The sequence below is a fragment of the Salvia miltiorrhiza genome, chromosome 2, assembly GCF_028751815.1.
Source record: "Salvia miltiorrhiza cultivar Shanhuang (shh) chromosome 2, IMPLAD_Smil_shh, whole genome shotgun sequence".
Lineage (NCBI taxonomy): Eukaryota > Viridiplantae > Streptophyta > Magnoliopsida > Lamiales > Lamiaceae > Salvia > Salvia miltiorrhiza.
In genome coordinates, this window is record NC_080388.1 from 35043880 (window position 1) to 35070252 (window position 26373).

The following is a 26373-nucleotide window of genomic DNA, read 5'->3' on the forward strand; positions in this document are numbered from 1 at the left end:
TCCCATGTATGACAAGGCGTGTTTTGATCCTTTTCTTTCATCAACGCCTCGTCATGCATTTCCTTCGTTTCTCCTCCCCTCCTCTCGCACTCCTATAATTCTTCTCTCCTCGCTCTCCGGATAGTATGTACAGCTGCATCTCATGATTATCTCTAACGATGCTATGCATACTTTCCTTTTCTTCACACTGCTTCTCATCATTCCTCTGTCTCTCCGTCTTCTACGTCCTCTCTTTTTCATTCTTCTCCACCCACTCCTGACGTCCCTCTCCTTCTGCATATTCGGGACTCCTCCCTTTCTCAAGTCGTCACCACAACTTGAGAATTGGAGTTGAAGTCTCATTTGATTTCAGCTTCCATGGTCATCTCTCTTTTTGATGTTGCCAAAAAGGGGGAAAGTTGGGAAAGACAGAGTCAGTGAGCAACCTTTTGAGAAGGTTACTCATGTCCCTATTTCTTGACTGTAGATGGGATAGCTATGGATCACCAGAAGGATGACGTTTCAGGAAAAGACCTCAATTCAACGGAACACAAGTGAGAGTGGAACAAGCTTAGGAACATGAAGACACGAAGACAGCAGATGAAGATCAAGAAGTTCAAGGCGCAGCCAAGCAGACTGCTGGAGTCCATGGGTTTCCCCATGATGTTTTTGTTTTTCTTATTACTCCAATGTAAGTCTTGCTCTGTACCTCGACTGATGGCTTATCAGTCTTTATTAATGAAATGAACTTCTTATTGATCTCAACCTGAAGACAATGACTCTTTGTCCAGGCTCTGATTATGGTTTTTCTGTCTTCTTTTTAGTTCTGTTTTTAGAACTGTTTTCGTTCTTGCTCTAAGTACAAGTTGTTTAGGTTCTATTGTTAAGGGGGAACTGTTTTCACCCCTTGTTTAGAACTTGTACTGTGAGTTCAGTCTTTTTGTTGTCTAGAACTGCTGTGTGGTTTTGGCATCATCAAAAAGGGGGAAATTGTTGGGAACCTTGTGGAATATCCTAACCCTTGTTTTGATGATACCAAAATTCATAGGACTTATTTGTAATAGACTAGAATCGTTTTGAACTCAAGTGTTAGAGTTCGTTTCTAGTTTAGTTGCAGTGTCGAAGACTGAAGAACGAAGACTGAAGACTGAAGACTGCAGATACCAACTGAAGTATCAGTTTAAGAATCAGTTGAAGACTGATTATTTAATGCGTGCAATGGACTGATACTAAAGTCAAGTATCAGTTGAACATTCCTCCTAGGACTGATCTTCCAACGTTCAGAGGAATCCACGTACGCACAAGTACAGCCGCATTAAATTCAGAGATCTCAATATCTTATCTCTGCAGAGGTCATTCCTATCTGGTGGTTACTTTTCAGAGATGTCACATCTCCTGTCCATCAAAGAGAGCCGTTTCCACACAGACAAGGAACCTCGAAGATTGAAGCCTCAGCCCAAATTCGAATTGCTCTCCAACGGAAGAAATCTTGAGGATGATTTATGCCAACAGATCTATTCAAGAGTTCTCCTACAAATAGCGCTCGAGGATCACTTCAATCTTCACCGATTCAACAACATAAGCTGAAGCTCTGCCGAAATTGCTACTCAGCTTAAAGCTTAACCGCCCAAAGCTTGAATCGAAGAAGAGAATTCCAAAGCCAAAATCAGTCACTGCTGATTACATACATTCTCTTAGACCCTAGGCATATATCTGTTTACCCAGAAGCCAAAGGTCAAACTTGCTTCAAAGAACTTGTTCTTTGTAAGTATAGTTGGCACTCGTTTAAACCTCTCCCCCATAAGAGTGTTTGAACATGGGGGGTCGAAACCCATAACCCCCAAAAATATTGTATATGTTCACGAATGTTCAACGAAAAAATCCGTTGAACATGGCGTGAACAAATCATGTCCGTTAGATTAGATAAGATCAACGGATGAGATTACTTCTCTCTTCTTTCTTACATTTAGGCCTTTTTCATTGAACCTAACCCTATATATATATATATATATATAGGCTACCTTGAAAACACTTCTTAAAATAAAAATAAAAATAAAAATGTTTTTCAATGTACGAATTTTATGTAGAACACGTATGAATTCATCCAACAAGGTTACGAATTGTGAAAAATAAATTTTGCTACCTTTGAGATTCGAACTTAGGACCACGAATCCATCCAACTGGATTACGAATCAACCGTAGATCTTGATGATCTAAGTGCTGAAAATTGTTTATATTTTATATTTTAAGAAATGTATTTATTTTAGCCCTCCCCTATATATATATAAATATATATTTATATATATAGGGGGCGGTTATTCAATAAACCACCCTTATTTTAAGAATTACGAACCAGCAAAAATGGATGAATTTTATGTATAACACGCATGAATAAACTGTATAAAGGCAAGAATTGCGAAAAATAAGTTTTTGCTACCTTTGGGATTCGAACTCAGGACCATGAATTTATCCAACAAGGTGATGAATCAACCGTAGATCTTGATGATCTAAGGGCTGAAAATGGTTCCTAATTTATATTTTAAGAAGCGTTCTTATTTTAGCCTTCCCCTATATATATATATATATATATGGAGAAGTCTCAAATTATCAATTTAGTCTCAAACTATAAGATTTTTTGACAAGAATTTTATGGATTCATAGATGGAGATGGCGGCGCTCTCTCGTCCATGTGGCTCAGCCATCGCCTAGGCGTCCTCTTCCCGTTTGTATTTGGCCGGCCGGCTATTGGTTCTTCTTCGGCCGGCGCAATGGCATCGTTCACTCCATATGATTTCCCCCCGCTCGACTCCAAAGCGGCTTCTAGGGTTTCTGCTTCTTTTTCGCCGCCGCTGGCTGGTTTTCCTCCGATCACTTTGGCTCCGCCTACTACCGGGGATGGGTTAACAGTCAACCTCAACATGATCAGAGATAGCTTTCTGTTCCCCGAAGTCTCCGAGAATGATTTTCTTCACAAGGCGGCTAGGGTTCCAACGCAACCTACCCCCTTAGCCCTCTGCAAATCGTCTTCTTCGGGTTTGGATTTGTTCACGTCGCAGTCAACTCCCGTCACTTTTGCGGGGCTGGATTCTAGGGCTTCAATGTCAACGCCTTATGTCGAGACTAGTGTTTCCACTTTAGACTCTTTGGTAATGGCGACTGGTTGTGACAGCAGGCCTGTCGGTCGTCTTCTAGGCCTGGAGTTTGCCTCGATGTCGCCGCTTCTTGCGCCTGGAATCTCGCCGTCTGCTGCCGCTGGAGCTCTCGTTAATTCTGGGGTTTCGGGTTTCCCTGCCTCAGGCGTTGCTGGGTGCCTTACTAAACATTCGGCCATGCAGTGTATTCCGGCGGTGAATGCTTCTTCGTCCGATTTCGGTCCTCAGCCGGAGAGCGGAGCGCTCCAAGCAGATTTCCCGCCTCCTCATGTTTCTCTGCCTTTTGGTAACGTTGTTGCCACCTTTTTCGATGCTCAGGGCTTGGGAGAGGGCGTCCGGCAGCCCGTCGGGCATGTTTCCTCCTCAGGCAAAGTCCTTTTCTAAAACTCTCAAGCAAGATTCGGGACGTCAGATTATGCTGTGTGGACGCCTATGATTGAGGAGGATAGACCTTGTCTTTCGTTATCTTTGACTTTTAGACAACGACAAGTTCGTTCTTTCCAACATGCCATCTATAGCCGTGTCTTTCTTCGCAAGGGTGAATCGTCGAGGTTTGCTACTGATCTTTACATGGAGCTTTTTGGGATATGGAATCCTTCTTCACCATAGGAGGTTATTCCCCTTGGTAAGGGATATTTCACGTTAAAGTTCTCATCTCAAGAGGATTATGTTGCTGCATTTTCAAAAGCTACTTGGCGTCTTCGTGTCGGAATTCTTTATCTACAGGCTTGGACTCCTAATTTCAATCCTAATAAGGCGGCTACCTTTACCGCTCAGGTTTGGCTTCGCATCTTCAACCTTCCGCATGAATTATGGCATCCCGAGGTTTTTGCTGGCATTGCTAGACATGTTGGCACGCCTATTATTATTGATGGTATGTCTGCTAGAGCTTTGGTAGGTTATTTTGCGCGTGTTCTTGTCGAAATGAATGTTGCTGAAGAGATACCAGAATTTTTGGATGTGAAATGTGAGGATGATTTATATGAGATTGAATTTGGATATGAGAATTTGCCATTTTTTGTTGTATTTGCTCTGTGGTTGACCATGCTACGGAAGATTGCAGGAAACTTAGCTCGGAAAAGGTCCCTCACTCTCCATCCAAGCACAATGGGCATGATGATCGACAGTCCCGCGGCAGAAGTAGAAAAGAGAAAAGGAAAACTGTGGATTTTTTACGTCCAAAATATGTGGACGTTCGGACTTCTTCTGTTAATGGGCGGCGGAACGATATTGGCGAGGATTAATCTCGGGATTTGATCAAGACTTCGGTGTTGTTAACGTTGGGATTTCGACCTCCAATTCCTTTTATCTGTTGGATGTTGCTTCGGAAGCTACCAACGGGAAGGGGTTGGATAACTTTCATGAAAGGGGCGTTCAAGATGTGGAGGATGATGATATGGATAGCACTCCGATCTCAGCTCGATCCGAGGATGCCTCTAACTAACAGATTGTCATCTTCAATGATTCTGTTTCGGCTCCTCATTCCTCAAACTTTTATCCTTTCGATGGACCGATGGATACTGCTATTATTGTCCCCCCCTCGCACAGTAGCAATTAGAATCTGGCTTTGATGGTGACGCCTGGACAGGTGACGGATCACCCCACTCACGGTCGTGGCCGACCGAAGGGGGCTACCAAGAAGGGGAAGATTTCTGATTTCTCTATCAAGCACTGACTCCGGCGTATAATTAAGAATGGTATGTCTTCAGATATCCAAACAACAGTTGGTCGTGCTGCTGGTGTCGTTTTGCAGAACGTTGTTCTTGACGCTCCGTCGCCGGTGGAGTTCTTGAATAAACTGCGGCATGCTCAGTCTAGAGGGGCGATTCTACAAAACTTTGTGGTTCATTCTTCTTCCGCAGCAAGTCGAGCTATGACGGCTGTGGTCTCTACCAAAAAAAAGAAAACATGGGGAGATATGTTGGATGACAAAGATACTTGGGACGACGAAGATGCTGGGGACAAGGATGCCTTTTTATATTTCTCCTATTAGCTTCGTTTTTTTTTTTTGTCTTTCCGTGGTTCTTTGCGGTTTTTTTCGTGATTTTTGTTTTGCTTTTAGACGGATCCTTTGTGATTCGGCACTTTGTTAGCGTCTGTGCTTTTAGGGTTTTTTTTTCTTTTTTTTCTCCTTTTTCTTTTTAATAAAATTTCTATTTCATATATATATATATATATATATATATATATATATATATATATAGGGGTGGGCTACCGTGAGAACACATCTTAAAATAAGAAATAAGAGCAATTTTCAATGTATGAATTTTATGCAGAACACGTATGAATTTATTGTATAAAGGTATGAATTGTGAAAAATAAATTTTTGCTACCTTTGGAATTCGAATTCAGGACCATAAATTCATCCAGCAGGGTTACGAATCAACCGTAGATCTTGATGATCTAAAGGCTGAAAATAATTCTTATTTTATATCTTAAGAAGTGTGCTTATTTTAGCCCTCCCCTATATATATATAGTCAATACATGAAAGTTGCCACTTTTTTTAGTAATCTTAAAATTTATCCACTCAAATAAAAACTTTTAAAAATACCCATTTTTTGTGTTTAAATGACTAAACTGATTGGGGGATTGAAAATTGATTAATATTTTTGAATTTACAACCATGTTTATGAATTCACAATTAAATATTCTTGAATTCACGATTAGATCTATGAATTCACAACTTGATACTTTTAAATTCACAACCAGATCTATGAATTCACAACTAAATATTCTTGAATTCTCAACCAGATATATGAATTCACAATTAAATGTTCTTGAATGCACAACCAACTCTATTGCTAGTTGTGAATTCAAATTTTAAAATTTGAATTCACATCTAGTTGATTTTTTAAAATTCAAATTCACGACTACTTGAATTCACAACCAAAATAAATCCTGGTTGTGAATTCGAGTTTTAAAGCTCGAATTCACAACTAGTTGTTTTGGTTGTGAATTCAAACTTTAAAATTCAAATTCACGGCTACTTGAATTCACAATCAAAATAAATCCCGATTGTGAATTCGAGTTTTAAATCTCGAATTCACAACTAGTTGTTTTCACAATCAGTTTGATAAATTCACAGCTGAATTGCTAGTGTTAGTTGTGAATTCGAGTTTTAAAATCTCGAATTCACAACCAACTCTATTGTGATGAGGACTGAAATATGCACCAGCGTTGTGCTAAACATAACGGGAATATTTCTAGTTATTATTATTATTGTGGCTATTTCTAATATTTGATACAGGATTGCCCTGACTCTCGGCTTGGCTCAGCTCGGCTCCGCTTTCCAGCTTTGATGGTTCAATTTCAAGATGTAGATTAGAATAACGGGGTTTGGGCTTGATTCATTGGGCTAATGGGCTTTAGGGGTCTGGTGGGCCCAATGGCCTTAGGTTTATGTTCATGCTTATAAATAGGGCTTTGATGCATAGATTAGGGGATAGTCATTTTTCTAGCCTTAACTTGTAAACTGTAAAACACTCTCTCGATTATAGTGGAAAACCCCAAAACCCCCGTGGACGTAGGTCTTCTCGACCGAACCACGTAAATCCGGTGTCGTTTACTGCTTTCTAGTTTAGGTGTTGGTTTCTCGTTCCACCAACTGGCGCCGTCTGTGGGAAATTGAGCTTGAGGCGTGAGTTTCGATTCTACATTTTTTTGTTGGGATTTTCGGAATTTCAAAATTCAGATTATTGTTCATCGAAAAAATTTGGGGAATTGGGGATTGGGGTTACTGTTTGTCACTGTTCATCGGGGGGGTGACTGTTCATCATCATCAAAAAAAAAAAAGGGGAAAGAATTGGGGGAAACGCGCTGGGCCATTTTCTTCCTCGGATCGGACAACCGCTGCTCTGGAATCTCCGGCGAAATCATCGCCTCAAGGCCGATTCAACTTAGCTACCGCCGCCCGGCTCTCCGCAGCTAGAGAATCGCGGTGTTTCATTCTCGATATGGCTGCGATCTGATTTGGAAACAAGCCTCAAAGAATCCTAAGTACTCGAGCTTCAGGGAATTCTCACGAAATTACTCCAAAACCCCCTTTAATATGGGATTCCTGAATTCTGGCAAGGGATCGATTGCGAAGCCCTAATTCATAGTTTTCTACCCGTCGATCCCACTTGTTGTTGCTGGAATTGTTTGCTGACGAGCTTACTGAGGGAAAGGAGGCAGACTCACGCGTTGATGTTGAAATCTGGTTTCGAATCGGAGCTGCCCTAGCTTCGGTTCAGAGCGGCAGCTGCCGGATCTGAGTAGCTGATGTATGAGGACCCTGCGGCGAGCCGAGATTGGAGAGGTCGAGGTGATGCTGTACTAGTCGCAGCAGTCGAAGAGGGGGAAGATGGGATTCCGATTTTGGGGTCTGTTTTTCCATTTTCCGGCGAAAGGGAGTGCCACACCAGTTCTATTTGATCAATGACAAAGCTAAGTTACATGTCTTCACTTTGTTGAAATTCTATGAATCAATCATGCTGTTGAATAAGTTTAGCTCTATTTTTGCTTTGATTTTGGGGCAGACTTTGTTCTGGTTTGGGATACGAATCAAACATTATGGTTATCGAGATAATATGTACTTAAAACTGCCATTGGAGGTTATAACTTGCAAAATGGGGAAGTGTGGGGAATCTTGGGATATGATCTTGCAGCATGAGCTATTTAATTAGTATCTGTTTTGTTAGTGCTTCTTGGTTTATATACTCTGATTTTGGTGAACTTGCAGTGGGTCTTAGATTTTCAGGTGGTCTAATGATTAATTTGAGAATTTTTGGGCTGTGTATAGTTGTTATATGCGGACTTAATTGATTAAGATCTGGGTCATGATTACATGATTAAAGCTATGTAATGATCTCATCTATCTCAATATTGAGCTTCCTGTAGTTATGCACTGACTGCGCATCCTTAACTGTTTACAAATCTAGTGATTGTCATTGAGGAAAAGTGGGGAATTATTTGTTATTGTTTCAAATTTTGTTGAGGCCATTAGAGATTTTTTGAACTGAAAATTATGACAACCAGCTTGGTTCTCTGTAAATTTATGGCGATTTAGTTCTGATCTTTGTTTTGATTTTGGGGCAAATTTACGGGATTAATCATTTTTTGTTTATAGACTAGAGGGGGGAGTAGGGCAAATTTTAATCATGTAGCGATTGACTTTTTTTTTAAAGTTTATCATCTGCCTTGTGCTGATTCTTGGGATTTTTAAGCTTGTTATTGTTGTGATTTTACTTTATTGGTAAGCTTGATAGTGCTATGGTTTTTGGGACTTGATATTGTTGAGATATAAATCTGAACTTGGGAGTGATTTAGCTATGATTTTTGCTCTGATTTTGGGGATTAATTCTGTCATTTTGTTGGACTAACTTAGCCCTGATTTCGCATGGTGAGTTCAGGACCACCAAGACGGGTGCTCTGACGGGTGACGGGCATTCCTCTGCTCTGACGGGTGACGGCATTCCTCTGTTCTGACGGGTGGCGGGTGCTCTGACGGGTGACGGGCATTCCTCTGCTCTGACGGGTGACGGGTATTCCTCTGCTCTGACGGGTGGCGGGTGCTCTCACGGGTGACGGGCATTCCTCTGCTATGACGGGTGACGGCATTCCTCTGCTCTGACGGGTGACGGGTATTCCTCTGCTCTAACGGGTGGCGGGTGCTCTGACGGGTGACGGGCATTCCTCTGCTCTGACGGGTGGCGGGTGCTCTGACGGGTGACGGGCATTCCTTTGCTCTGACGGGTGACGGCATTCCTCTGCTCTGACGGGTGGCGGGTGCTCTGACGGGTGACGGGCATTCCTCTACTCTGACGGGTGACGGGTATTCCTCTGCTCTGACGGGTGGCAGGTGCTCTGACGGGTGACGGGCATTCCTCTGCTCTGACGGGTGACGGGCATTCCTCTGCTCTGACGGGTGGCGGGTGCTCCGACGGGTGACGGGCATTCCTCTACTCTGACGGGTGACAGGTGCTCTGACGGGTGACGGGCGCTCTGACGGGTGACGGGCATTTCTCTGCTCTGCCGGGTGCTCTGACGGGTGTTTCTCTGCTCTGACGGGTGCTCTGCCGGGTGCTCTGACGGGCATTTCTATGCTCTGACGGGCTGCTCTGCCGGGCGCTCTGACGGGTGTTTCTCCGCGCTGATGGGTGTTTTGCCGGGTGCTCTGACGGGCACTTCTCTGCTCTGACGGGCTACTCTGACGGGAAACACAGATTTTGGGAAAGACTTGTACAAATATGATAAACATCATAACATAGAAAGCACATGGCAATTAAACTTGGGAAAGCTTTGAACAAAATATGGGAACCGCCATAACATGAAAACGGTAAACCACTTGTAAGTGGTAATTCAGGTACTTCGCTGAACTTTACCTCGTGGAAGCATGTGAGCATGATAGGGGAGTATTATGCTTTATCACTAGACAAAATTATGATCTTAGGGTATTTTGTGGGAACATGCAAGCATGATAGGGATTTGGGAAATATTCTACTTCTTTACTTGGGCAAAACCATATCTTATATGATCTTTGATGGGATTTGTGTAATCACAACATCATCTTGGAAGCTGCACAACTTCTGCATATGTGCTTAGACTTGAAATATGATATTATTAATAAACGAAGCTGCACACCTTCTGCATATGTGCTAGGGCTTGAAATGCAACTTGAATTATGTTACTTGGGAACTGTAGTTATGCTAACTCTCTCACAATCATCACAAGCATGAGCACCAAACACACACACCTGACATGTTCATGCAGAGCATTGCACATGTCACCAGAGGGGGGAGTAGGGTGTATACCCATAGTCCACAATTTACAAATTTAAAATTGCTGCTTAGCAAGTCAAGGGAAAACAAAGGCAAAATTGCTTCTTAGCAAGTCAAGGGAAAAGCAAACATGAAGGGCAGATCAGAGGGTTACACTTAACCGTAAGCCACGAAAGTTGGTTGCACCCCCCGGGTCTTCCATGCTCCGTGCAGGGTATAATTTCGTTCAACCGTAAGCCACGAAAGTTGGTTGCACCCCTCGGGTCTTCCATGCTCCGTGCAGGGTATAATTTCTGTTCAACCGTAAGCCACGAAAGTTGGTTGCACCCCCCGGGTCTTCCATGCTCCGTGCAGGGTATAATTTCTGTTCAATCGTAAGCCACGAAAGTTGGTTGCACCCCTCGGGTCTTCCATGCTCCGTGCAGGGTATAATTTCTGTTCAACCGTAAGCCACGAAAGTTGGTTGCACCCCCCGGGTCTTCCATGCTCTGTGCAGGGTATAATTTCGTTCAACCGTAAGCCACGAAAGTTGGTTGCACCCCTCGGGTCTTCCATGCTCCGTGCAGGGTATAATTTCTGTTCAACCGTAAGCCACGAAAGTTGGTTGCACCCCCCGGGTCTTCCATGCTCCGTGCAGGGTATAATTTCTGTTCAACCGTAAGCCACGAAAGTTGGTTGCACCCCCCGGGTCTTCCATGCTCCGTGCAGGGTATAATTTCTGTTCAACCGTAAGCCACGAAAGTTGGTTGCACCCCCGGGTATTCCATGCTCCGTGCAGGGTATTATTTCTGTTTAATCGTAAGCCGCGAAAGTTGGTTGCACCCCCCGGGTCCTCCATGCTCCGCGCAGAGGTCACTACTTAATCGTAAGCCGCGAAAGTTGGTCGCACCCCCCGGGTCCTCCATGCTCCGCGCAGAGTGTTCAAGCTTGGATGGGAAGCAGCAAAGGAATGCTTGGATGGGAAGCAGCAAAGGAATGCACACAAAGGAGGGAAGCAGCAGAGGAATGCTCTACCACCGTCCGTGATCCCAATGCTCTACCACCGTTCGTGACCCCAATGCTCTGCCACCGTCCGTGATCCCAATGCTCTGCCGCCGTCCGTGATTTCAATCCCCTGCCGGGATTTCAATGCTCTACCGGGATTTCAATCCCCTGTCGGGATTTCAATGCTCTGCCGGGATTTCAATCCCCTGTCGGGATTTCAATGCTCTGCCGAGATTTCAATGCGCTGCCGGGATTTCAATCCCTTGCCGGGATTTCAATGCTCTGCCGGGATTTCAATCCCCTGCCGGGATTTCAAAGCTCTGCCGGGATTTCAGTCCCCTGTCGGGATTTCAATGCTCTGCCGAGATTTCAATGCGCTGCCGGGATTTCAATCCCCTGCCGGGATTTCAATGCTCTACCGGGATTTCAATCCCCTGTCGGGATTTCAATGCGTTGACGGGATTTCAATCCCCTGCCGGGATTTCAATGCTCTGCCGGGATTTCAATCCCCTGCCGGGATTTCAATCCCCTGTCGGGATTTCAATGCTCTGCCGGGATTTCAATGCTCTGCCGGGATTTCAATCCCCTGTCGGGATTTCAATCCTCTGCCGGGATTTCAATCCTCTGCCGGGATTTCAATCCTCTGCCGCTGGTTTTCTTACACGCGGATTATCTATTGGTCTTCTCACGCGCTGGATTTCTTACGCGCTCAACAACAGGGTATATTGTTCAGACTCGACAAATATTTATGATGGGTTTCCTCACATGATCAGAGTATCATATCTCTCAACTTCGACATGGGTCCTCTTATGTTATTCGGGTATTCTTGCAACGGTCTTCTGATTCATCCAACACAAAGCATTTATATCGCTTATCTATGCAAAGTATTCAATATGGGGTATTCTCAGCGCTGGTCTTCTTATGCGCCTAAAGAAATGGAAATTATTTATCTTTGTCAACATTCAACAAACAAGAAGGAAATCTAACTTGGAACTACAATTCCAAAGTCAAGGGGAAAATGCTTATCTTTGCTTTCTTACAGTACTAAAACTCTTATGTCTTCATGATTTGCAGGGATTAAGGAAAACAGCACAGCGCTGGCTTTAACAATACTTCGCTGGCTGAACACGAAGAATACCCGGTTCAACCAGACCCGGGGGGGAGTAGCTGATGAGGACTGAAATATGCACCAGCGCTGTGCTAAACATAACGGGAATATTTCTAGTTATTATTATTATTGTAGCTATTTCTAATATTTGATACAGGATTGCCCTGACTCTCGGCTTGGCTCAGCTCGGCTCCGCTTTCCAGCTTTGATGGTTCAATTTCAAGATGTAGATTAGAATAACGGGGTTTGGGCTTGATTCATTGGGCTAATGGGCTTTAGGGGTCTGGTGGGCCCAATGGCCTTAGGTTTATGTTCATGCTTATAAATAGGGCTTTGATGCATAGATTAGGGGATAGTCATTTTTCTAGCCTTAACTTGTAAACTGTAAAACACTCTCTCGATTATAGTGGAAAACCCCAAAACCCCCGTAGACGTAGGTCTTCTCGACCGAACCACGTAAATCCGGTGTCGTTTACTGCTTTCTAGTTTAGGTGTTGGTTTCTCGTTTACTAATTCAGGACCATAAATTCATCCAGCAGGGTTACGAATCAACCGTAGATCTTGATGATCTAAAGGCTGAAAATAATTCTTATTTTATATCTTAAGAAGTGTGCTTATTTTAGCCCTCCCCTATATATATATAGTCAATACATGAAAGTTGCCACTTTTTTTAGTAATCTTAAAATTTATCCACTCAAATAAAAACTTTAAAAAATACCCATTTTTTGTGTTTAAATGACTAAACTGATTGGGGGATTGAAAATTGATTAATATTTTTGAATTTACAACCATGTTTATGAATTCACAATTAAATATTCTTGAATTCACGATTAGATCTATGAATTCACAACTAAATATTCTTGAATTATCAACCAGATATATGAATTCACAACTAAATGTTCTTGAATGCACAACCAACTCTATTGCTAGTTGTGAATTCAAATTTTAAAATTTGAATTCACAACTAGTTGATTTTTTAAAATTCAAATTCACGACTACTTGAATTCACAACCAAAATAAATCCTGGTTGTGAATTCGAGTTTTAAAGCTCGAATTCACAACTAGTTGTTTTGGTTGTGAATTCAAACTTTAAAATTCAAATTCACGGCTACTTGAATTCACAATCAAAATAAATCCCGATTGTGAATTCGAGTTTTAAATCTCGAATTCACAACTAGTTGTTTTCACAATCAGTTTGATAAATTCACGGCTGAATTGCTAGTGTTAGTTGTGAATTCGAGTTTTAAAATCTCGAATTCACAACCAACTCTATTGCTAGTTGTAAATTCACAACTAATGTTTTTAGTTGTGAATTCAAACTTTGAAACTCAAATTCACAACTACTTGAATTCACAACCAAAATAAATTCTGGTTGTGAATTCGACTGGTTGTGAATTCACAACAAAAAAATTCTGGTTGTGAATTCTAATGGGTTGTGAAATGCGGAATTTTTTTAAAAAGTGGTGTTTGAAGGGGTAAAATGGTAACTGGTAAGTGTCGGTATTTTTTTAAGTTTTTAAAAATCCTATAGGAATGTTATGCTACATACCTTATGTGAGCACCACTCACGTTTAGCCCTCGTTAGCATTATTTTTTTTTGTTTTAGACACTTATTTTTATTCTAATACTTCATAAATTATTATTAGGATCATTAATTTTATAATTAACATAAAAATCAAAGTCCGATTTGTTCATATTCCCTTTAACTTCAAATAATTAATAAAAAGGACAAATTAGACTTTGATTTTTATGTTATTCATCTATATATATATTCATTTAACTTTGAACATCAAATAAATTACATCTAACTTATAACATCAACATAGTTTATTATAATATATAAATATCCAAGTATTACTTGTAGTTGAAAATTATTGAAATATGAACAAATTGCAAAGTTTATTTTATTAATAATATTTATTTTTTTGTTAACTGTAATATATTTTATAATTATGATATTACTAATATTTGTTAGTTGTTGTTCATTAGACAAACATCTTTTGAATAAATAATTTATTGGCATAGTGTATTGAATTTCATCAATTTTGATATACCAATTACTTTGGTATATCGTGAAAGTACGGTATACCTTGACGGCGGTCGCCACTAGGTCGACCTAGACTTGGTCGCCGAGCTTATCCTATTTTCTCAATTTTCGAGCATTACAAGCTCATTTCCTCATTTATCCTTCTCGGAACATTTTGTCACACCCCAATTCTTGAAGGAATAAATATAATCGAGGTGTGAATAATTCATAGAAATAAACAAGGGAAAAACCTTGTTAAAACCGAATAATAAAATATCAAGTCGGGCTATGCCCCTTTGGATCACAAGTTTTATTTCATGCTTCTAACAACCGACATTCATTAGCATAAATTTAGTAGTGAAGAGTCTAAGCTCGGTCAGGTATATCATTTGAAATTTAACATGAAAATCTTAAAATGAGGAAATAAAATACGGATATGAGTAATTGCTACAGCGGAAGTCTAAAATAGGAATTTAACCCTAGCCTCAGCTCCGTCCCGTCAGCACCAGCCAGCCAACCTGAAAACATTTGAAAGTATTTTTGGGCTAAGTACTAATGTACTTAGTGGGCATGCATTTTCTGAAGCATTTCATATTTTCATAAAAATAATTTATCCAATCATACTTGACATAACTTAGAAGGTTTTAAAGTGAAATAACTTCTAAGCATGTTAAAATAATTTCTTTCATTTGTGCGCACATGTCACACTCCCTTTCTGTTACTCGTTGTGATCCCGGACCTTTTAGCCACCGACGGATCTCTGTCTCCCGCTTACTTGAACTGAGGGCGTAACCCAGACAAGTTTACTTTGACCTCGGGACGCTACCCAGGCAGGCCTCATATTTTTCATGCTCCGGAACACATCCAGCCGAGCACCCTTATAACGCCTCTAGTTAGAGCCCGATGGAGATCAACCCACCGAGTCAACTAACAAGTGTACACAATTCTCAAACAACGTATTGGGTCATAAGAAAACCTCAATTGATTAACTGTGCGAGCTTTAAACAGAGCAAAGTGCACATAAACATTTTATTGGATAAACAGTTTGTATTTATTAAATAAACAGTTTGCAATTCTTTGAAACATTTAGAGCTAAATAACTCAATCATACTTTGTACATTTGGAAAGTAAGCCCACCTGGATAGGCAAAGCCTGAAGATCATAATCACATAAACTCGTCTTGGGAAAGCGACGCTAATCCCCTTGGTTCATAAAGCCTACAAGAAATTCTATTCTTAATATGTCTTGTGAAACTAATCTAAATGTCTTAGTGGATGTACTAAACATACTTGATTCATCACGCCGGGTTTCCAAAATTTAGTAAATAAATAATTGAAAACTAAATTCTTGAGTTAAGGACACCAACAATATCCTTACTCGATTTTCTTAAATAATTGGATTTATAAATAAACCAATTAAATCATGAATCCTTTCACTCACAAAAATACTTGATGCAAATCATTTCATGCTTAATCATATATGCACATAATAATATTAATATTATTATGCAAATCATTCTTTAAATAAATAATTATCAAACTAATTAAGAGTCTAATTAATTAAAAAGATTGTGCCAAACACTTAAAAAAAAACTCAATCCAAGTTAATCAGTAAAATGCATCCCATAGCTTAATTAATATCAGGCCCAGCTCTTATAAAATAATCGGCCCAATTCATTTAATTAAAAACGGGCCCAGCAAAATAACTAAAATGGCCCAACTGAAGCTCAAAACCAAACCAACACATTAACCCTTCTTCTTCATTTAGCACAGCCGCTTCATCTCTCTCTCTCTCTGTAGTGACCCGCTCTTTTATATATATAAATAAATCCAGTTTATGGTCTTGATTTTTTTTAGAAACAGAGTTATTATTTTAGCTTTATTTTTTTTTAACGTATGAGAAAAACGCGACGATGATTATTATGCTATTTAATAATTATTATTTCCAATTTATAACTGACTTAGCAAAGTCATGTTATTTATTAATCGAAAAACAGAAGCAGTTATATTTTATTAGTGCTACTTGAAGTCGAGAAATTATTCCGACTGCAACGCAGATTAAATATACGGATTTAATCTAGATATTAAATGACTTGTGAAGTGAATTAAATCTACGGATTTAATTTATACATGAATAATGAGCAGAAGCCAATATTTGATTGCAAACACGTGATTAAATAGTAAATGCACTGAGTAACCAAGACACAAAGATTTATTATTATTTACAATTAGAACTTCAACCACCACTATCAATCAATGCAGTAATTGATTTTTTTTTCTGAGTACAAGAAGAAATCTTTGCATATAAGCTCACCACTGGCAGCAAGAGTGACGCAGTACATTTGGGTAAAAAAAAAAAAAACTCTCGAATTTGCTGGCTTTAGGAGGAAGATCATGATTAAGACAATCATCTTCCACTATCTAATTATTTTATCAACCACTACCTCCACTTAACAAAAATGAGACCTACGCACTAGCCTGTGCCACCACCCTTTTTCTCCACCAAACTTTCCACTTACTTCATTCCTTCTCTCATACACCAAGCACCAGAAAGGGAGATGAAGTTCCTGCTGCCAACTGCCAAGTATCGAGAGTTCCTTCCCCATTGAATTCATTATCAACAACAGCAGCTACCAACACAAAATACTCAAGGTAATTTGATATCCCAAATATTCAATTCAGTTTGCATCCATATCTAGCATATCACAGTTCATCTACATCAAATAGCCTAGATATTTCGTACAATAGAAAGTATAAACTTCACAAACAGGCTGCACTCTAGAACAACAAGCATAATTTGAGTTTATGCAAAGCAAAGAAGAGATTACACCTTATCGTTCCTAATTCGCGTTAAGAATCGATAAAAGAGAATGGTTTGACTTAGCTTTTAAGGGGGGGAGGCTGACTGCCTCGACCGGTACCGAGCCCGAGCAGCGGCTGCTCGGCAGCGGCGACCTCTTCTTTTCTGGGATTAGGACAGCGTCAACGGTGAAACTAGAAGGCCTACTGTCACGCCGGACCTCAGCGCGATAACAGCAACAACTCCACTCGCCATTTTCGGAGGAGCGGCGGCAGAGGCGGACATCGCCGGAAATTGCAGAGTGGCGACGGCGATTTCTGATGAAGAAAAGCTAGGGCTCGGGTTTGAAAAGGGAAAATCACCTGGGTCTTTCTGTGAGAGAATAAGAGCGGAGAGTTGGGGCTCATTTCGAAAGGAAGAACGACGTTGAGGTTGACGCGTCGGCAGCCGAAGCCGATCAGATCTTGGCCGAGAGAGAGAACGATCGGCGCCGATTGTTTCGCCGGATGCCGAGCGAAGAGGCAGCAGCGGTGTTCCAGATTCTAGGGCTCGATTTTGGGTTCCACGGGTGAACTGAAGAACAGAGAGAGAACGGCGTCGGGGTTAGACTCGTCGCCGGTCGAAGCCAACCGAAGCAGACGACGGCTGGACGGCCGAGGAAGAGGAAGGCGGCCGGAGAAGGAGGGCTGATCGAGCGCCGAACGAACAGATCTTGAGAGAGGGGCTGGGCGGCGTCTGGTTCGAGTTTTAGAGAGAGGAGAAGAGCGCGGGCTCAGGCGCAGCGCCGACTAGAATGGCCGGAATTGGAGGCGACGTACTCCTCGGCTGGGGGCTGATCGGGCAAGAGAGAGGGAGAGTGTCGACTGGTTTGAGAGTTGAGAGAGAGATAACCGAGATTGGGAGGAGAAGCAGAGCTTTTGGGCCTTTTGTTTTTTTTAAAATTGTTTGGGCTTAAGTTTATTTCCTTTGCTTGGGCCGATTTTGGAGTATTTTTTTTAGATGGGCTGTTTGTTATCCCATTAATTTGGGCCCAGAACCATATCCCTTAATTTCACATGGGCTAGCATATATTGGGCTTTCCCTTTTAATTTATTGTGGGCCGAATTATTTTAAGCTGGGCTTGATGTTATTTTTAATGACTTGGGCTTCACATCTAAATTCGAATTGGGCCTTTATCTATATTATTTGGGCCGAATTAATTGAGCTTGGGTTTGTTTTATTCTAAAGGAATTGAGCTTCCAATTTAATTGATTGGGCTTTCATTAAATTCGAACTGGGCCAGTCTTTTATTTAATTGGCCCTTCTCATTAATTCTATTGGGCTCGATTTAATTAAGGAGTTGGGCTGATGCATATTTTATGATGGGCTATTATTTTAGTTCCATTTATATTTCGTTGGGCTAATTCTAATTTATTTCATTTGGGCCCAAGTTTATTTAATTTAATTTGGGCCTCTTCATTTATTTTAATTGGGCCTTTATCTTTTAAAAGATTGAGCTTGTGTTTAAATGGTATTGGGTTTTGGCTATGAGCCGATTTTATTAAAGTCTTTGGGCCCTGATTTAAATTGAAACATTGGACTTATGTTTTTTTAAAGAAATTGGCTACCTTATTATTTAACTGGGCTGCAGTTCAAAGAAAAATGGATACTTATTAATTAGACTATTTATTTAGTTTAATTAATTATTTTTCTCAAAAGATGATTTACATAATAATAATATTGTATTATTATTATGTGTATATTTTAAGTAAATTACTTATTATATGCTAAGCATGACATGAAATTGCATTTTTACTTGCAATAAAAGTATTTAATTGGTTTTAATTATAAATCCAATTATTAAAGAAAGACGAGTAAGAATATTGTTGGTATTCTTAACTCAAGAGAAATGTTTTCAATTATTTATTAAATTTTGAAAAGCCCGATAATTTCTACGAGATCACACCTCGATTAAAGCCGAGTTAGTTCTTTATTTTCGACCGAGTACAAATGCGAGATCTATTTTACAATTAGAATATTCCGATGGGAAAGGAAGAATCAAAGTTTTATTCGACCACGCTAGACGAGAATTAGCTAAATCTATTAACGATGATTAATAGTAGAATTCCCGATTATCGCTCAGAAGATTAGTACATGCATACCAGATTCATGCATAATAGTTAAATTACGCTTTCTCATTAATTAAGAATTTTCCTCGAGGCAATGTCTTATTTTATATTCTCGTGATTAAGGTCAAGCGCGAGAGTAAGAACTACACAAGGAGTTAGAGTACCTTAACAAAACTTTGCTATCAGGTGGGCAATTCCTTACGCGTAAATAAAATGCTATGCAAATGTTATGCTTTAAAATGCAAATTGGATCTTCAAGTATGATATGCTTTATTACGCTTAAATGAGTTATGCTTTATTATGCTGCACGTTAAATGATTTACGCTATGCTGTTTATACTATTTACGCCCTATGTAATTTACGCTTGATTACACTTATTTACGCTTGAATGCTTTACGCTGATAAGTTTATGCTTATGTTTGATGGTTGCGTCTGTTGGGGGAGGCCTCCCTCAACAGTACGATGCCGTGTCCGCTGAGGAGGGCCTTCCTCACGGCGCGATGCCCGTGTCCGCTGAGGGAGGCCTCCCTAGCGGCGCGATGCCAGTATTCCAGTGTTACAGCGTCTATTGGGGGAGGCCTCCCTCAATAGTACGATGCCGTGACCGCTGAGGGAGGCCCCCTTCACGGCGCGATGCCCGTGTTCGTTGGGGAAGGCCTTCTCCACGACACGATGCGTGTTGATGATTGTTAATGATGAAGAATGCGCTCATGCTGTTTATGAATATGGAAATGTTTAATGAGCAAAGGATTTGAAAGAAACTTATGCCTCTTATGCGAAGTTGTGTTTTGTTGTTGATATTATGTTATATGCTTGGCACTGCCCACTGAGTACTCTTGTACTCAGCCCTTCGTATGTTTATGTTTGTGCAGGTTGAGTTGTGATGGGCGATGAAGTGTTGCTGAGTGGAGTTTTTGTTGAACTTAAAGTAGGCTCAGAAAGGATACATGTCTTCATACATGTATCTCAGTTATGCATTCCGCTGTAAACACTGATTATTTCAGTTACACCTTCCGTTGCAAACTCTGATAATGTTTTAGCCAAGCCCCTAACGATGCCTTTTTCCTTTTAAGGAATATAACGCGAATACAAGTTCTTTGAGTACCCTTTTTATGCGAACTATGCCTTTTTCCTTTTTAAGGAATATTTCACGCGTATTCAAGCTCTTTGAGTATTCTTTTATGCACCCCTTTCTAAACCCGCTTCTTAATTTCCCTTCCCCAGTCATGGTTTTCCCGGATTAATTATCCTTAATTAAGGCCGGTCGTGACAGAGTGGTATCAGAGCAGTTCGTTTGCTCTGAGCCTAAGAGTTTATTTAAGCCAAACTTAGAATGGATCACTAAAGTGTCTAGAGTTCAATCGACAAAGCTCAGCACTTCATCGTATCACACTCAACGAAGCAGAATGGTATGCTCTTCCAAGTTTTGAGTTAATGTTTACAAAAAGTGAGAATTATCGTAATAGCAAAGTGAGTAACTGTCAATAGCCATGTTAAGTTGTTATTGAATGAAATGATTTACGCAAGTGCGATTAAGTATGCCTATGAACATAGAGCTATTAAGTTATGAGATCACCACTACGACAGAACATAGAAGCAAACATAGAAGAAATTCGACTGTATCTTTTGGTGGCTATAGTGAAGGCAGCAAGATAAGTGACGCGTATAGAATAATTTTTAAGCTGATGATATTATAGCCACTATAAATCTCCATGACTTATGCTTAAGTATCCAGTTTAGATGATGTGATAATATATGCTTAAGGATTGTTATGACTCATAGATTTGAGATGCTAAGGACCCTTAAAGCTTACTACATCAATGTTGTCATTGGAGTTATGACTTGTTTACAAGTTAGAATAAGTTAACCTGTACAAGAATTCTTTAGAGGCTTGTATTAGATTATGCTAGAGTGTACTATTTGGCACATCTTTGCTATCAGAATGCCACCTAAGAGAGGATGCCCTGCGAGAAACAATAACAATCGCAGAAACCGTAACGCTGTACCCGAAGAACCACAAGATGCTCGAGGACATAACCCATGCCCTCCGCCCCCGACTAGGAGAGTCGAAGAACTCTTTTTAAGGCAAAATCCACCTACGTTTGACGGAACAAGTGAACCGGCTGAAGCTGAGATTTGGGTGCGTGCAATGGAACGTATTTTCAACTTTCTACGTTGTACTGATGAGGAGCGCCTATCTTGCGTCTCATTCCAGCTAACAGGATCAGCGGATTTCTGGTGGGAAGCACGTCGAAAAATTCTGACACCTGAACAATGGGCAAGTTATACTTGGGAAGATTTTAAGACAGGATTATATGATAAATATATTCCGAAAAGCTATAGGAAGAAGAAAGAAGCTGAATTCTACGAGTTGAAGCAAGGAAAGAAATCTGTGGTTGAATACGATAAGGAATTCTGCAACCTGTCTAGGTTTGCTCCGCAACAAGTGGACACAGAGGAGAAGATGGCAGAGAAATTTTGTGCCGGACTGCGGTACGAAATTAAGATGGCTCTAGCAAGCCACGGAGGACTCTCATACACGGAGTCTCTGAACAGGGCACTTGACATTGAAGCTGCAATGCCGTCAGACAAGTCAGTCCCACCATTGATCTCTACGCCAAATGATCCACCAGCAGCCTCACATACTCTCAAAGGGAAGCGCAAGTGGGACAACAACGAAGACAATATCAATCAGACTAGTAAGAAAGTGTGGCAAGAAAAGGAACAGGCCGAACAGTTTATTCAACCAAGGCACGAGGCACAGACTAACCTCGAGTCAACTGGGGGTAGCCAAAGTCAGAGAGGAATTTCACCTTGCCCAAATTGCGGTAAGATGCATAGGGGTATCTGTCGGGCTGGAACTAACGGTTGTTACAATTGTGGCCAAAAAGGTCACTACTCCACGCAATGCCCCAACAGACAACGAGGTTCAGCAATTGAAAACACCCGCACCCCTTTGCCAGCAATACGTGGACACTTGCGAAATCAGCCTCAATCACATCAGTGAAAATCTTATGGACACACCGCAGACAAGAGAAGCTACACAGGAACTTGAACACAAGATGAAGGAAAAATACCCCGAACTGTTTAGTAGAGATATGCAAATTTCGGGACGAAATTTTTGTTAAGAGGGGTAGTATGTAGTGACCCGCTCTTTTATATATATAAATAAATCCAGTTTATGGTCTTGATTTTTTTTAGAAACAGAGTTATTATTTTAGCTTTATTTTTTTTTAACGTATGAGAAAAACGCGACGATGATTATTATGCTATTTAATAATTATTATTTCCAATTTATAACTGACTTAGCAAAGTCATGTTATTTATTAATCGAAAAACAGAAGCAGTTATATTTTATTAGTGCTACTTGAAGTCGAGAAATTATTCCGACTGCAACGCAGATTAAATATACGGATTTAATCTAGATATTAAATGACTTGTGAAGTGAATTAAATCTACGGATTTAATTTATACATGAATAATGAGCAGAAGCCAATATTTGATTGCAAACACGTGATTAAATAGTAAATGCACTGAGTAACCAAGACACAAAGATTTATTATTATTTACAATTAGAACTTCAACCACCACTATCAATCAATGCAGTAATTGATTTTTTTTTCTGAGTACAAGAAGAAATCTTTGCATATAAGCTCACCACTGGCAGCAAGAGTGACGCAGTACATTTGGGTTAAAAAAAAAAAAACTCTCGAATTTGCTGGCTTTAGGAGGAAGATCATGATTAAGACAATCATCTTCCACTATCTAATTATTTTATCAACCACTACCTCCACTTAACAAAAATGAGACCTACGCACTAGCCTGTGCCACCACCCTTTTTCTCCACCAAACTTTCCACTTACTTCATTCCTTCTCTCATACACCAAGCACCAGAAAGGGAGATGAAGTTCCTGCTGCCAACTGCCAAGTATCGAGAGTTCCTTCCCCATTGAATTCATTATCAACAACAGCAGCTACCAACACAAAATACTCAAGGTAATTTGATATCCCAAATATTCAATTCAGTTTGCATCCATATCTAGCATATCACAGTTCATCTACATCAAATAGCCTAGATATTTCGTACAATAGAAAGTATAAACTTCACAAACAGGCTGCACTCTAGAACAACAAGCATAATTTGAGTTTATGCAAAGCAAAGAAGAGATTACACCTTATCGTTCCTAATTCGCGTTAAGAATCGATAAAAGAGAATGGTTTGACTTAGCTTTTAAGGGGGGGAGGCTGACTGCCTCGACCGGTACCGAGCCCGAGCAGCGGCTGCTCGGCAGCGGCGACCTCTTCTTTTCTGGGATTAGGACAGCGTCAACGGTGAAACTAGAAGGCCTACTGTCACGCCGGACCTCAGCGCGATAACAGCAACAACTCCACTCGCCATTTTCGGAGGAGCGGCGGCAGAGGCGGACATCGCCGGAAATTGCAGAGTGGCGACGGCGATTTCTGATGAAGAAAAGCTAGGGCTCGGGTTTGAAAAGGGAAAATCACCTGGGTCTTTCTGTGAGAGAATAAGAGCGGAGAGTTGGGGCTCATTTCGAAAGGAAGAACGACGTTGAGGTTGACGCGTCGGCAGCCGAAGCCGATCAGATCTTGGCCGAGAGAGAGAACGATCGGCGCCGATTGTTTCGCCGGATGCCGAGCGAAGAGGCAGCAGCGGTGTTCCAGATTCTAGGGCTCGATTTTGGGTTCCACGGGTGAACTGAAGAACAGAGAGAGAACGGCGTCGGGGTTAGACTCGTCGCCGGTCGAAGCCAACCGAAGCAGACGACGGCTGGACGGCCGAGGAAGAGGAAGGCGGCCGGAGAAGGAGGGCTGATCGAGCGCCGAACGAACAGATCTTGAGAGAGGGGCTGGGCGGCGTCTGGTTCGAGTTTTAGAGAGAGGAGAAGAGCGCGGGCTCAGGCGCAGCGCCGACTAGAATGGCCGGAATTGGAGGCGACGTACTCCTCGGCTGGGGGCTGATCGGGCAAGAGAGAGGGAGAGTGTCGACTGGTTTGAGAGTTGAGAGAGAGATAACCGAGATTGGGAGGAGAAGCAGAGCTTTTGGGCCTTTTGTTTTTTTAAAATTGTTTGGGCTTAAGTTTATTTCCTTTGCTTGGGCCGATTTTGGAGTATTTTTTTTAGATGGGCTGTTTGTTATCCCATTAATTTGGGCCCAGAACCATATCCCTTAATTTCACATGGGCTAGCATATATTGGGCTTTCCCTTTTAATTTATTGTCGGCCGAATTATTTTAAGCTGGGCTTGATGTTATTTTTAATGACTTGGGCTTCACATCTAAATTCGAATTGGGCCTTTATCTATATTATTTGGGCCGAATTAATTGAGCTTGGGTTTGTTTTATTCTAAAGGAATTGAGCTTCCAATTTAATTGATTGGGCTTTCATTAAATTCGAACTGGGCCAGTCTTTTATTTAATTGGCCCTTCTCATTAATTCTATTGGGCTCGATTTAATTAAGGAGTTGGGCTGATGCATATTTTATGATGGGCTATTATTTTAGTTCCATTTATATTTCGTTGGGCTAATTCTAATTTATTTCATTTGGGCCCAAGTTTATTTAATTTAATTTGGGCCTCTTCATTTATTTTAATTGGGCCTTTATCTTTTAAAAGATTGAGCTTGTGTTTAAATGGTATTGGGTTTTGGCTATGAGCCGATTTTATTAAAGTCTTTGGGCCCTGATTTAAATTGAAACATTGGACTTATGTTTTTTTAAAGAAATTGGCTACCTTATTATTTAACTGGGCTGCAGTTCAAAGAAAAATGGATACTTATTAATTAGACTATTTATTTAGTTTAATTAATTATTTTTCTCAAAAGATGATTTACATAATAATAATATTGTATTATTATTATGTGTATATTTTAAGTAAATTACTTATTATATGCTAAGCATGACATGAAATTGCATTTTTACTTGCAATAAAAGTATTTAATTGGTTTTAATTATAAATCCAATTATTAAAGAAAGACGAGTAAGAATATTGTTGGTATTCTTAACTCAAGAGAAATGTTTTCAATTATTTATTAAATTTTGAAAAGCCCGATAATTTCTACGAGATCACACCTCGATTAAAGCCGAGTTAGTTCTTTATTTTCGACCGAGTACAAATGCGAGATCTATTTTACAATTAGAATATTCCGATGGGAAAGGAAGAATCAAAGTTTTATTCGACCACGCTAGACGAGAATTAGCTAAATCTATTAACGATGATTAATAGTAGAATTCCCGATTATCGCTCAGAAGATTAGTACATGCATACCAGATTCATGCATAATAGTTAAATTACGCTTTCTCATTAATTAAGAATTTTCCTCGAGGCAATGTCTTATTTTATATTCTCGTGATTAAGGTCAAGCGCGAGAGTAAGAACTACACAAGGAGTTAGAGTACCTTAACAAAACTTTGCTATCAGGTGGGCAATTCCTTACGCGTAAATAAAATGCTATGCAAATGTTATGCTTTAAAATGCAAATTGGATCTTCAAGTATGATATGCTTTATTACGCTTAAATGAGTTATGCTTTATTATGCTGCACGTTAAATGATTTACGCTATGCTGTTTATACTATTTACGCCCTATGTAATTTACGCTTGATTACACTTATTTACGCTTGAATGCTTTACGCTGATAAGTTTATGCTTATGTTTGATGGTTGCGTCTGTTGGGGGAGGCCTCCCTCAACAGTACGATGCCGTGTCCGCTGAGGAGGGCCTTCCTCACGGCGCGATGCCCGTGTCCGCTGAGGGAGGCCTCCCTAGCGGCGCGATGCCAGTATTCCAGTGTTACAGCGTCTATTGGGGGAGGCCTCCCTCAATAGTACGATGCCGTGACCGCTGAGGGAGGCCCCCTTCACGGCGCGATGCCCGTGTTCGTTGGGGAAGGCCTTCTCCACGACACGATGCGTGTTGATGATTGTTAATGATGAAGAATGCGCTCATGCTGTTTATGAATATGGAAATGTTTAATGAGCAAAGGATTTGAAAGAAACTTATGCCTCTTATGCGAAGTTGTGTTTTGTTGTTGATATTATGTTATATGCTTGGCACTGCCCACTGAGTACTCTTGTACTCAGCCCTTCGTATGTTTATGTTTGTGCAGGTTGAGTTGTGATGGGCGATGAAGTGTTGCTGAGTGGAGTTTTTGTTGAACTTAAAGTAGGCTCAGAAAGGATACATGTCTTCATACATGTATCTCAGTTATGCATTCCGCTGTAAACACTGATTATTTCAGTTACACCTTCCGTTGCAAACTCTGATAATGTTTTAGCCAAGCCCCTAACGATGCCTTTTTCCTTTTAAGGAATATAACGCGAATACAAGTTCTTTGAGTACCCTTTTTATGCGAACTATGCCTTTTTCCTTTTTAAGGAATATTTCACGCGTATTCAAGCTCTTTGAGTATTCTTTTATGCACCCCTTTCTAAACCCGCTTCT

At 40.7% G+C, this 26373-nt stretch overlaps 2 protein-coding genes and 1 long non-coding RNA gene across 4 annotated transcripts in view; 2 read left to right on the plus strand and 1 right to left on the minus strand.

Moving 5' to 3' along the window:
* Positions 1–26373, minus strand: part of LOC131012154 (endoplasmic reticulum oxidoreductin-1-like) — a 606214-nt gene that overhangs the window by 510908 nt on the left and 68933 nt on the right. The window lies entirely within an intron of this gene.
* Positions 16037–20077, plus strand: LOC131012170 (uncharacterized). Its single transcript, XR_009097218.1, has 3 exons — positions 16037–16659; positions 19039–19101; positions 19788–20077. It is a non-coding gene; the product is annotated as an uncharacterized LOC131012170 (long non-coding RNA).
* On the plus strand, positions 20716–26328 carry LOC131012160 (uncharacterized). Of its 2 annotated transcripts, XM_057940078.1 has the most exons (3): positions 20716–22911; positions 25290–25352; positions 26039–26328. In XM_057940078.1, the coding sequence occupies exon 1, from the start codon at positions 20819–20821 to the stop codon at positions 21920–21922; it is 1104 nt and encodes a 367-aa protein (XP_057796061.1). In that variant the 5' UTR covers positions 20716–20818; the 3' UTR covers positions 21923–22911; positions 25290–25352; positions 26039–26328. The 2 variants fall into 2 exon arrangements, with proteins under 2 accessions (XP_057796061.1, XP_057796062.1); XM_057940079.1 differs by lacking the exon at positions 25290–25352.